The sequence below is a fragment of the Typopeltis vanoorti genome, chromosome 16, assembly GCF_054136105.1.
Source record: "Typopeltis vanoorti isolate ZY-2024b chromosome 16, IOZ_Tvanoo_1.0, whole genome shotgun sequence".
Classification (NCBI taxonomy): domain Eukaryota; kingdom Metazoa; phylum Arthropoda; class Arachnida; order Uropygi; family Thelyphonidae; genus Typopeltis; species Typopeltis vanoorti.
This window is the reverse complement of record NC_143564.1, coordinates 97,909,976-97,921,504: the sequence shown is the minus strand read 5'-3', so window position 1 is coordinate 97,921,504 and position 11,529 is coordinate 97,909,976. Positions and strand designations below refer to the sequence as shown.

Below are 11,529 nucleotides of genomic sequence, written 5' to 3'. Positions count from 1 at the left end.
AGCATTCATCTGAGAGGAAAAGTATTTTATTTAAAAATACAATAAAAAAAATAAGTAGTTATATTTTACATTTGTTTTGAAGAAATTATCTCTAAATAAAAATCAACTGGAGAGAGGAAATATTTTTCTCAAGATCAGTGGGTCTTAACCTTTTCAGTGATCAGCACCCCCTTGAATATAAAAATAAGTTCTCACACCCCCTTGAAAAATGTGTTTGTATTTATTTATTGAAAAATAAACACATACATTTACATATACATACGAAACAATATCTCAATTTTTAATGGCTATGTTGTTGTTGTTTATTAAATTAAAGAAAATTAGTATTCGTTTTTACGTCAAACCACCTCGTTAACGTTTGTACTCAGAGTATGCGAACACGTGCATCCAGAACACGTGCACACGAACATGTGCTGGTAAGTGCGATGTGCTGAGGCAAAGGTAGAGAGGGTAAGTTGATATAGCATGCGGTAGTTTCCATCGAAAATTTAGAAACTTCTCTCGCACCCCCAGGGGTGCACAAACCCCAGGTTAAGAACCACTGCTCTAGATGTACAAATATCACCAGCAGTATTCTCAGTGGTTATGTTTCTGTAAAACTGCTTTAAGAATTCAAATAGATATCTTTTAATTATTATGTATAATGACTTACTATTAAGATTGACATAAACAAAACAACTCTTTTTCAAAGAAAGGTATAGCATTTCATAATGTCCACCTTTTTTTTTCTTTTTATTAAAAAAATATCAAAAAATCATATAATTATACTTTGGTATAAAAAGTACATATACACACACCTTTCTATAATTTCAGAGTAATACATTTGATTTCAGTAATTATTAATTCAAGTCTAAATCATCTAAATCTTCTCCTGTGTTGAATATTTGAGTCAACAGTTTCTTAGAAATCAAACTAACTTGTTTATTGGCTTTTGGAGAGGATGCTTTTTCAGGAGTTGTTTTACTGCTCTTACTTTTTATTTTTGGCATCTGTAATATGTTTCTAACATCAGCTAAATGCTGTTCATCTGTGTGAAATTTGTGTATGGAGTCCATAGCGATGTTTACATCTTCTCTACTAGAAAAAGCAAATTTCTGAAGCTTTGACAATACTGTAGAAGATACTTGAGAATTATTTTGGAGAGAGTTAGTTTTGCCCGTGTTTCCTTCAGATTCAGACAATTTTAGCTTTTCAACAGAAAGTGTAGTAGCAGTGTTTGCAACGGGCATATTAACTGAAGATACAGAAGGAGGTAAGGTTGGTGATAAATGCGAAGAGGAAAGAGATGCCAATGAATGCATATTTGGCATGCTGCCTTTACACTGAACTGAGTACTCATTTGAAATCACTTCAGAAGATGCAATTCTTAACCGTGGGTTATATTTAAAATTTTCAAGATGAGTAATCATATTTCTTGATTTTAAAGTTAAGGATTCCAGAGTGTCTTTGGATTTCAATGCATTGGATGTCTGATGGGAGGATTCACTTGATGATATTTCATCATTAATACTGTCATCAAGTGAAACTTTTAAGTCCTGAGAGTTTTCTGCAGTTTTCTTGCATTTTGATGGCCTTTTAACTGGATGGCGTAGTTTTCTTTTCATATGCGACTTTGTTGTTCCAGATTTTACCTTTTTAGCAGAAATGTTTTGAAAATGTAGTCTTTGACCATCTTCAGTTCCTGTGGTTTCAACTAACATTTCATTTAAATCTACAATTACATTCTTTGTTTTCAATCTACATTTTAAAGAAGAGTTATCTATATTTGTCTGTGCACCCATTTGGCATGACGTAGATGTTTTATCCTCTGCTATGATTATTTTACTATGGCTTTTTATCTTCTGAGATTGTGGATGTTGCTCAGAGACCTCATTGGCATGCTGCTTTTTTAAAGCAGAATGTTCAGTTTTATATCTTTCTTCTTCTTGTTTTCCTGCCTTCTGAGATGGGTAGCGCTTGGTAAATTGAGTAAAACACTGACTATCAAAAGTGTATTGTCCAGTTTTAATTCTTTCTGTTTCTTCCTCCAGAATGTCATTTAGTCCCAAATGTTTCAAAACAAGTGTAGCTATAAAAAAAATAAATAAATAAAATAATAATAAAGAATAGTTTTCAGTAGATTCTAAAGAAATATAGAATTGTATATATTCATCTGCTTCTGGTTGCCAGCTTTAATTACAGTAAACTTCCAGGATTTATTTCTTGTCCCACAGTTTCAAGAAATAATAAAGGCACCCACCCCTCCCCACATCCAAATGAACAGCTTTTCTAGTACATAAAACCAGAAGTTTCTCTATGTGTGTGTGTGTGTGTGTGTGTGTATTTCTTCAACTTTTTCTCAGACATGTGGCAGAGTTCGAGAAAAGGGATGTGTTAGGGAGGGGCTTTTTAATTGAAGAAATCGTTTCCTCACCATCTGAAACTAACTATTGTGCTATGCTTGTTTGAAGGGATGATAAAGTTCTGAATTTGTGTATCTTAAAAGCTGCATTAATTCAACTGTACTTTGTTAAAATTGTCTTTTATATACATTTGTTAAAGTTTTGTTAAAAACTGTTAAAATTGTAAAAAAGTGATCAGAGCTTACTCCGCCTTTACCACAAGTTGCCTCAGACCTGAAAATACTTCAGGTGCAAACTTGACTTACCTGTCTGTTTGCTTACTTGGAAAAAGGATTAAAACCAAGTTTATAGAATTGCTTGGTATCTTTAACATATAGTATACCCAAGGTAAAAAACTTTCTACATCTTTCTCTCATCCTGAGATTTTTATTTAATAAGGTCAAAGCACTTTGTGGCAACTTGTATAGGTAAAATTTATAAGCTCTGCATTACTTCAAATGCAGAGCTTATAAATCTCTGGCATCTTTGGGTCTGGCTCCCACTAATGAGACCTCAATAAAGGTCGAAACCGGTCTGGGTAGTGGCTCTTCCCTTAATGCATACATCATACATCTCTGCAAGGAGATGTGCTTTGCATTAGAGGAGATACTAAGGAAAAGTGATCAGAGCTTACTCCACCTTTACCATGAGTTGCCTCAGACCTGAAAATACTTCAGGCGCAAACTTGACTTACCTGTCTGTTTGCTTACTTGGGAAAAAGGATTAAAACCAAGTTTATAAAATTGCTTGGTATCTTTAACATATATATATATATATACAGGTAACCCTCATATAATGCAGATGTTAGGTTCCATAGAAATGCCGCATTATATAAATTGCGTTATGCGAGCCTTAGATCACATAGAAAAAGTAGGGTTAGGTTCCGAAATCGTTTTTTTTTTTTTAAATTATATAAACAACAGTGATATATCCAACAAAAACAATATTTTTATTTAATTCATGTAAGTTAAGAAAACATAAACTGTGAGATAAATACATATTATAAAAATTACAAATTGTACATAAATTTCATTGCATATAATGCATAAATGTTTTAGACACAATAAAATAAAGCGCATATTTTAATCGTCATCACTGTCTTCAGAAATAATATTTCATAGATGTTCTTTAAGTGGCCAGAGGTCACCACCACTTAAAATCTCTTGGACATCATTTGTTATAATTCCCATTGCATACTTCGGCTGGTTTAGTTATCAATAAGACTTTGCTTACCACTATGCTGCAATTTTTATTAAGTTCATAACATGGCGCTAAACAAATATCCAATTGTCTCGTGAATTTTCCGGAGCGCTCCATTGAGGCATCATTATCTGTAAAATAACTTTCTAACTTTCTTGCCAAGAAGGATTGCTAACTTTCTTAGCAATCCTGCTAATTTCTTTAAACTAAATTTTTTAACGGATTCATCACAATCAGAATCTTCGGCAGACCTTTCCCAGCCATTTGATTCGACGCCATCTATTAATTGTACCAGTTCCTCCTCATTTAAATCTGTTTCTCCATCAATTAATTCACTAATTTCGTTTTCAACCATATCGCAAAAGCCTTCTCCACCAAAAATGTGTGCAACGTTTATTATACGACTTAGCTCGGCATCCACTGGAGGTGAAGGCCATATTATTTTCCAGCAAGCATTTAGCATAGAGGGTTGTAATTCCTTAATGAACAGGGAAATCATTTTCACACAATTCAATATTGAAAACTCTTTCCACGCTTGAGGCAGTGTCATGTTTGGATTAGATTCCATTTTTTCCAAAATTAATTGGAATGTTAGGCGAATATAATATGACTTAAATGTTGATATTATTCCTTGGTCGAGTGGTTGAATAAGTGAAGTAGTATTACGTGGCAAAAAAGTTATTTTAATATTCGGATGGCTTAAATCTGTTGGGTGGCCTGGTGCGTTATCTAAAATAAGTAGAATTTTGAAGTCCATATTCATTTTCTTTGTGCAACTTTCTACATCGGGTACAAAACATTTGAAAAACCAATTTTTAAACATGCTAGCTGTAACCCATGCCTTTGTTGGCCCACCAATAAACTGGTAGAGTTGTCGAGCCCTTTCATCGCACGAGGATTTGCGGATCGGTTAATAAACATTGATTTTGTGATATAATCACCTGATGCATTACTACAAAACAGTACAGTAATTCTATCTTTGGAAACTTTGAATCCAGGAGCGGATCTTTCATTTTTCGAAATATAGGTAAGTTTTGGCATTTTTTTCCAATATAACCCAGATTCATCTGCATTGAACACCTGGTCTGCACTATAACCATCTTCTTCAATGATTTTTAAAAGTTCTGCTGGGCATTTCTAAGCAGGTTCTACGTCTGCTGATGCTGATTCTCCCTGGATTTTAAGATTATACAAAGAAAACTGCTTTTTAAAGTTTTTGAACCAACCCTTACTGGCACAAAATCCATGCTGAAAGATTTCTTCTAAAGAATCTTGATCATGTTCTTTTTAATTTATAAACTTTGAGAGCTTTTTGCTTAATAAGGTGTCCATCCAAAGGAATTTTCTTTTGAGTGCAATCTTCTATCTAAATTATTATTTAGATAGAATTTCTCTTTTTTTCTATTAGGATATCGCATACACGAGCAATGTGCTTTGCACTTACCGTTGACCCAGCAATAACACTTTCTCAGATTTTATGTTTATTTTGTTTGATTGTTTGAATTGTTGATTCATTTAAATTCAAAGTCCTTGCAACAACTGGTTTTTCTGCAATTTTCAACTGATCCAGCATTTTAATTTTTTCTTCGAGAGAAATGTTGGTTTTTTCCCTTTCATTGCAGTTTTAGTGTCCATTACAATAAAAATAAACTTTTACATAAAAAAAAAAGCATTATATATGTATGTAACTTACCAGAAAATAAACTGCTCAGCTCGAGAATAACACACTTATGATTTTTAATGCGCTTTCCTGGCAGAAAACAATTTTCAACAATAAACACTTTATACAGTAAATCCTAGGTGGCACATCTGAGAATTTTGCTGGCATGTCAATGATTTACAGGTGATATCCTTTTATATGCTTATAATTTATTCAACTTTTTTTTTTAATTATTACAACTTTACAAGTTGAATTTTGTTTTACACAAGAGAGCAGCTATAAAGACATGTATATGATTGTTGCAGTATTAACAAAAGATTGCACAACTGACAAAGACAACCAACAAATGTTGAGTTGAAATGCTAATTCTCTTCAATCAAATTGCATAACATTTGAAACTGTCATAACAACATTCACTATTAGTTTTGACAGGATGTCATTTATCGCTCTAGCAGAACTTCTCAATACCGACTGCCTCAACTCACACAAAGTTTCAACCCTTGGTTGAATTTTATGGCTGCTTGTTTGCTTTTGAGGTGGCAGGCAAATTCACACACTCATTATATGGGGTGCTTAAGGGTCAAAGCTATATAACTGAGAGAAGACCTCCACATAGCCTTTAAAGGAATGTGGAGAACCGACCAGGGCTTCTGACCTAATCCTCATCTTCTTGTGGTGCACCCTGTTGAGTATCTACCTGGATACCGAACGAACGAGGATGGGCTGGCAATTTGGGATTTAGCCGACCAAATTATATTCTTATTGGCTTAAACCAAAATACAAAATGATGGTACAACATGACATAATTTCATGCTGGCTGCGGCGTCGCCTGGTTAAACAAGGCTCCCCGTTGTTTTCTCCAGGGAACCAGGGCGAACAACGAAAAGTCAGCTACTGGAACAAATCTGAAAACACATCTCAACTCAACATCACCAGAGTTAAAAATCAGTACTATCAACATAAGAAGCCTGAATGGCAAAGAAATGGAGCTAGCTGAGGAATTAGATAAGTACCAGATCGACATAATAGGGGTGACTGAAACAGAGAAGACAAAACCGGTGAGATTTTTCTGAGCAATAAATACAAAATGTTATATTCAGGCAATAACAATCAAGGAAAAGAAGGAGTAGCCATAGTATTCAACACAAAATATGAGACTAATCTTCTTCAATGGCAGTCAGTCTCAAGTAGAGTGATGTTGGCAAATATGAGAATGGGGAACTGGACAATGAGACTTATTTGTGCCTATGGTCCCACAGAAGGTTCTACTAAGGTAGAAGTGGAGAAATTTTTTGATTTAGAGAAAGCAACTGACACAATAAAAAAGGAAAAGCTGGTCCTTATTGGGGATCTAAATAGCAGAGTAGGAAATGATTGTGAGACATACAAAAATATTTTGGGAAAATTTGGAGAAAAGAGCAAAGCTAATAATAATGGCAAATACCTGTTAGATTTCAGCTCAGGACTGGTTATTACTAACACCATGTTCCAACATAAACATGTGCATAAATTCACATGGAGAGAAGAGGCAAGGAATAAGAAAAGTCTCATTGAACTATGTTATTGTTCAATGAGAACTATGTTATTGCCATTGAACTATGTTTTCTTTCTGGTGCAGGACACCAGAGTGTACAGAGGATTTGAAATTGGAAGTGATCGCTATTTAGTCTTGAGCAGGATAAAATTGAATTTCATATTGAAAAGAATAACATGTAAGAAAGTTTTAAAGCGAATAACAGGTGAGCAGCTCTCAGGTGTGAACTGTAGACTAACATACACAAACATGATTGAAGAAAAATGAAAGAGTTTGAGAACAGGAACCAAATTTTTGAGATTCAGTAGCAAACCGTGAAGAAAACCCTGATTGATTCAGCCAGAGAGGCATGTGGTGAGGTTGTCTGCAAGGATAGAAAAATCAGAACTCCCTGGTGGACACAGGAAGTTAAAGAGGCAGTGAAGGAAAAGAAGAAAGCATATCAAAAGTTCCTGTCAAATAAGTCAGCTTGTGCTCTTAGAGAATACAGAGACAAATGTAAGAAAGCTAAACACTGTAAAACTAGCTAAACAAAAGTCATGGGAGGACTTTGGCAAGAACATAGAAAAGAAATATCAAGGAGGTGGTAAGATATTCTGGAGGTTGTTGAAGAAGCTTAGAAATGGAGGAAAGAGTGCTGTAATTAGAGATGATAAAGGTGACATGAAAACGGGAGAAAAAGATATCCTTGAAGTATGGAGTAATTACTTCGAAAAATTGCTAAATGAAACAAGCAGTGATAGCACAGTGGTAAAAAAAAAACTCAGCAGGCATACAGTTCAGGAATGCATATCCATACTTGAAGTAGATAAAGCCATCAAAGACTTGCAATGTGGAAAGCCAGCAGGAGTAGATGATATTCGACCAGAAATGCTGAAGTATTGGTGGTATAAAAGTCTTACAGTGGCTGCACTGCATATTTCAGAAAGCCTGGAAAGAGGGACGATTTCCTGATGATTGGAGTAGAGCTCTCATAGTACCCATATATAAAAAGGGAAATAAAACTGAATGTGAGAATTACAGAGGTATTTCCCTACTGAGTGTTCCTGGCAAGATCTATGTAAGTATACTTGAGAAACGGTTGAGAAGAATTGTGGAAGAAAAGCTTGGTGAAGAACAAGCTGGATTCTGGCCAAATAGAGACTGTCAGGATCAGGATCTTCACTTTACAACAGATAGTTGAGAAAGCCTGGGAATATAACAAGATCTGTGTTTAAGTTTTGTCGATCTGGAAAAGGCATATGACAAGGTGCTAAGAGAGAAGCTATTCAATACGTTACAGTTATATGGTCAATGGGGCATTATATCAAGCAATACTTAGTCTTCATTTGAGTTGAAAGTCAGCAATTAGAATTGAAGGAAGTACAGGAAGGTGGTTTAATGTTAAATCTGATGTGAGACAAGATTGTACATTATCCTCTCTGTTATTCATTATCTACATAAATCACATTATGAAGGAAAGTGGTATTAAAAATGATATCAAAATTGGAGATGTTAATGTCAGCTCTTTGCTTTATGCAAACGATGTTATACTTCTTCTACAAGTCTGCAAGATTCCCTGACTAAATTGAATAACTGTTGTAATAGATATGGTATGAAGGTCAGCAATAAAAAGACAAAGACAATGAAAATAAGCAGAATCGTTGAAAATATCAACTGAGTTGTGAATGGAGAACCTGTGGAATAAATAAAACATTTCTGCTACTAAGGCACGATTTTTAGTGAAGATGGTAAATTAAATATGGAAATAAACAACAGAATCTATAAAGCTGGTATGGTAGGATGTCAATTGAATAAATTCATATGGAATAAGAGAGAAATTAATCGGAACACTAAATTAGCTGTATACAAGACAGTGTTCAAACCAGTTTTAACTTATTGATCTGAGAGCTAGGTCAGAAGTAAAACACTTGACCAAAGACTAGAGACCACAGATATGAGAGTCCTGAGAGGCTTGAACAGATGGCATCAATGGCAATATCATATTAAAAACGAGGATATTAGGAAAGAACTTGACATTATCAACATCCAGGAATGCGTTAGCAGAACTAATCTCAGGTGGTATGGTCACTTAAATAGAATGGATGAGGAAAGATTAGCAAATCAAGTGTTCTCTGCCAGGTTTGCAGGAAAACGATCCAGAGGAAAACCAAGATATAGGTGGATTGATACTGTTCAAAGTGACTTAGACAGTAAAAATATAAGATCTGGTAATGTTGGAGTCTTGACAAGTAACAGACTGATTTGGTGGAAAATTGTAGATAGAAAGTTAGTTAGAAATGATGTAAATTTTTCATGTATTACTATCATATCCTGTACACCCATTGAGGGTACGTGGCATTAATTTGAGGATGATGATGATGGTAGAATTTTATTTGAAGTTAGCATTTGTGGTCTGTCATAATGACATCGAGAATTTCAAATGCAATAAAACAAACACTTATTTCATAATTGAAAAATTGGACAATAGTTTTTAGTTAGATACTGTGTTTCAGTGCAACATATGGTTTTGTTTGAGTCTATACAGCATAGTTTCTGTGAGAGGAGACGTGATTTATTAGTTAGTGCCGTTTTTATTCCAGCTGTATCTAATTGCACTCTTTGTTGAGAATTACATAGACTGCAAAAGCCTCTGTACCGTACCTTATTAAGGGATACAATAAAACTAAATTCGATACTTATAACTACTTGCACGATATGGGCAGACACAAATTTAATGAAGATAAAATTTGATTTTTAAATCCCGTGGTGAAAAATATATGAAAAAAAAAATTAAAGGGTTACTAGAAATTGTAGACTGCTTTATATCGAAACCGTGTTGAACAAGGGTTACTACAATTTGTAGACCGCGTTATATTGAAACCGCGTTTAACAAGGGTTACTACAAATTGTAGACCGCATTATACGAGGGTTACCTGTATATATAATTTTTATCATAATATGGAAACTCTGGTTTAGAGACCAAACATGGAACTTTTCAAGCCACTTCTAGCCTTCAATTAGCAGGGCAATGGTATCACACTGGCTGATGAAATTCATCTTTCACCTAAAGGCAATCACAAACATCCATGTCCAAGCAGGATTCAAACCCATAGCCTGTTGATTGGGGGCAGATATGCTAATCACTTGGCCAACTAGGTTGGCAAGCTGGCAAATGAAGCAATATGCATTTTCCTTGAATAAATTTTCAAGAAATACACACTACAATTACCAAATCTGGTACACAGTTTCTTCTTACTGTAACTTAATGCAATATGAAGATTTTATCATTTAAGATGGTATGGTCATTTAACCATCCCAATGGCCATGATTTTTTTTTTTCTCCCTTCCATTATGCAAAACACAGGTACAAAGTGTACCACCACAACTGAAAAAGCATGGATATAATGTTGTGGCTGATATATTTCATTCACCATTGACAGCTGTGTGGAAAGGTTGGCAGAACACATGTTTGATATGTGTTCTGCCATCTGCCATGATATATGTTCAGGATGGCAAGAAAATCACCAAGAGATAGACTGGTGTGTCTTTGTTGGTTATTGTTAGTCTGGTTGGTCTGGTGGAGAGTATATCCACTCATTAACAAACAGGCTGTGAATGCAAATACCACTGTGGGTATGTATGTTTCTGAACTTCTCTAAGTGGTAGATGAATGTCATCACCTAGTGGGAAAGCAGCATTCCTACTTACCAGAGGCTTGTATTAGCTTGAAAATGTTCCATGTTTGTTCTCTAGAGTAGAGTTTTTGGTTATCTAATCCTAATTGATCAATGGTATTAGTACTAAAGCACCATAAGTTAGCAGCATTTAGTGGGTGAGTTTCTTAAAAAAACAAATTGCATTTTGCATTCATCAAAAGGATATTTCTAGTTGTGGGTTATAATGTAATTTGCTAGGTAATTCTTTATGTGAATAATGAATTACATAATACAGTGAACGTTTCACCCTTTTTAATGTTTGCATAATACTATACAATCAACTTTCTTAACCCTCATATGGGGCCTCATATGAGGACATATAAAAATGATGTCCTAAGATGAGAACATCATTTTTAACATATACAGGGCACCAATTTAGAAAAATTAATGAATTCATGATAATACTGTAAGATTAAATGGTACTGTATCATCATTATATTTTTTTTATAAATGAATATAAAAATGCATGCATGAGAGGGTTAATTTTAAACCATATTTAAGGTGCAATGTTTAGCATATTTTTCATCAGGATTATAACAACCCTAAGGATTTATATTAGCATGCACTTTATGGACTAATTTACACAAATATCGTATCTGGTAAAGTAGTAATTATTTTAACCCTCCATCCACATAGGTGTGCAGTTACAATGAAATAAACATGTATTCATTTAGATGTGCTTGCAGGCTAATTTGCTGAAGTAAACAAGCTGATGAAAACAAACAAAAAAAAAAAAAGTCATTTTTGTCTGACTGAAAAGGCCTAGAAAAAATTTCTCACATTTTCATAGGATTTGAAATGTAACTTTCTCTTATCCTGGTAGGGGAAATGTATTCTTCTGAATGTGCCAGTGAGGTGTTTTCTTATCTTCTCCATCATCTACGGAAATCTGAACTGAATATTAACCTTAATGAGCTATGATGGTCATGAGGTGATAGAAGCAGATAAAATAGTCAAGTTACTGAGTAAACACTTTGCAAGGGCATATCATCCTAATGAGGTTACTGCATTAACATATGTGACAGCTCTCCCTCCTTCTTTAAAAAGTCTCTTTAC

The 11,529-nt window shown here is 34.4% G+C and overlaps 1 protein-coding gene across 2 annotated transcripts in view; it reads right to left on the bottom strand.

Moving 5' to 3' along the window:
- Positions 1 to 673: 673 nt before the first annotated feature.
- The window catches only part of LOC150098209 (uncharacterized), a 271,336-nt gene continuing 260,480 nt past the window's right edge, over positions 674 to 11,529 (bottom strand). For both annotated transcript variants that reach the window (XM_090406181.1, XM_090406182.1), the window contains exon 17: positions 674 to 2,068. In XM_090406181.1, coding sequence (XP_090262307.1) covers positions 840 to 2,068 — 1,229 coding nt within the window. In that variant the 3' untranslated portion in view covers positions 674 to 839. The remainder of the gene's footprint in view (positions 2,069 to 11,529) is intronic.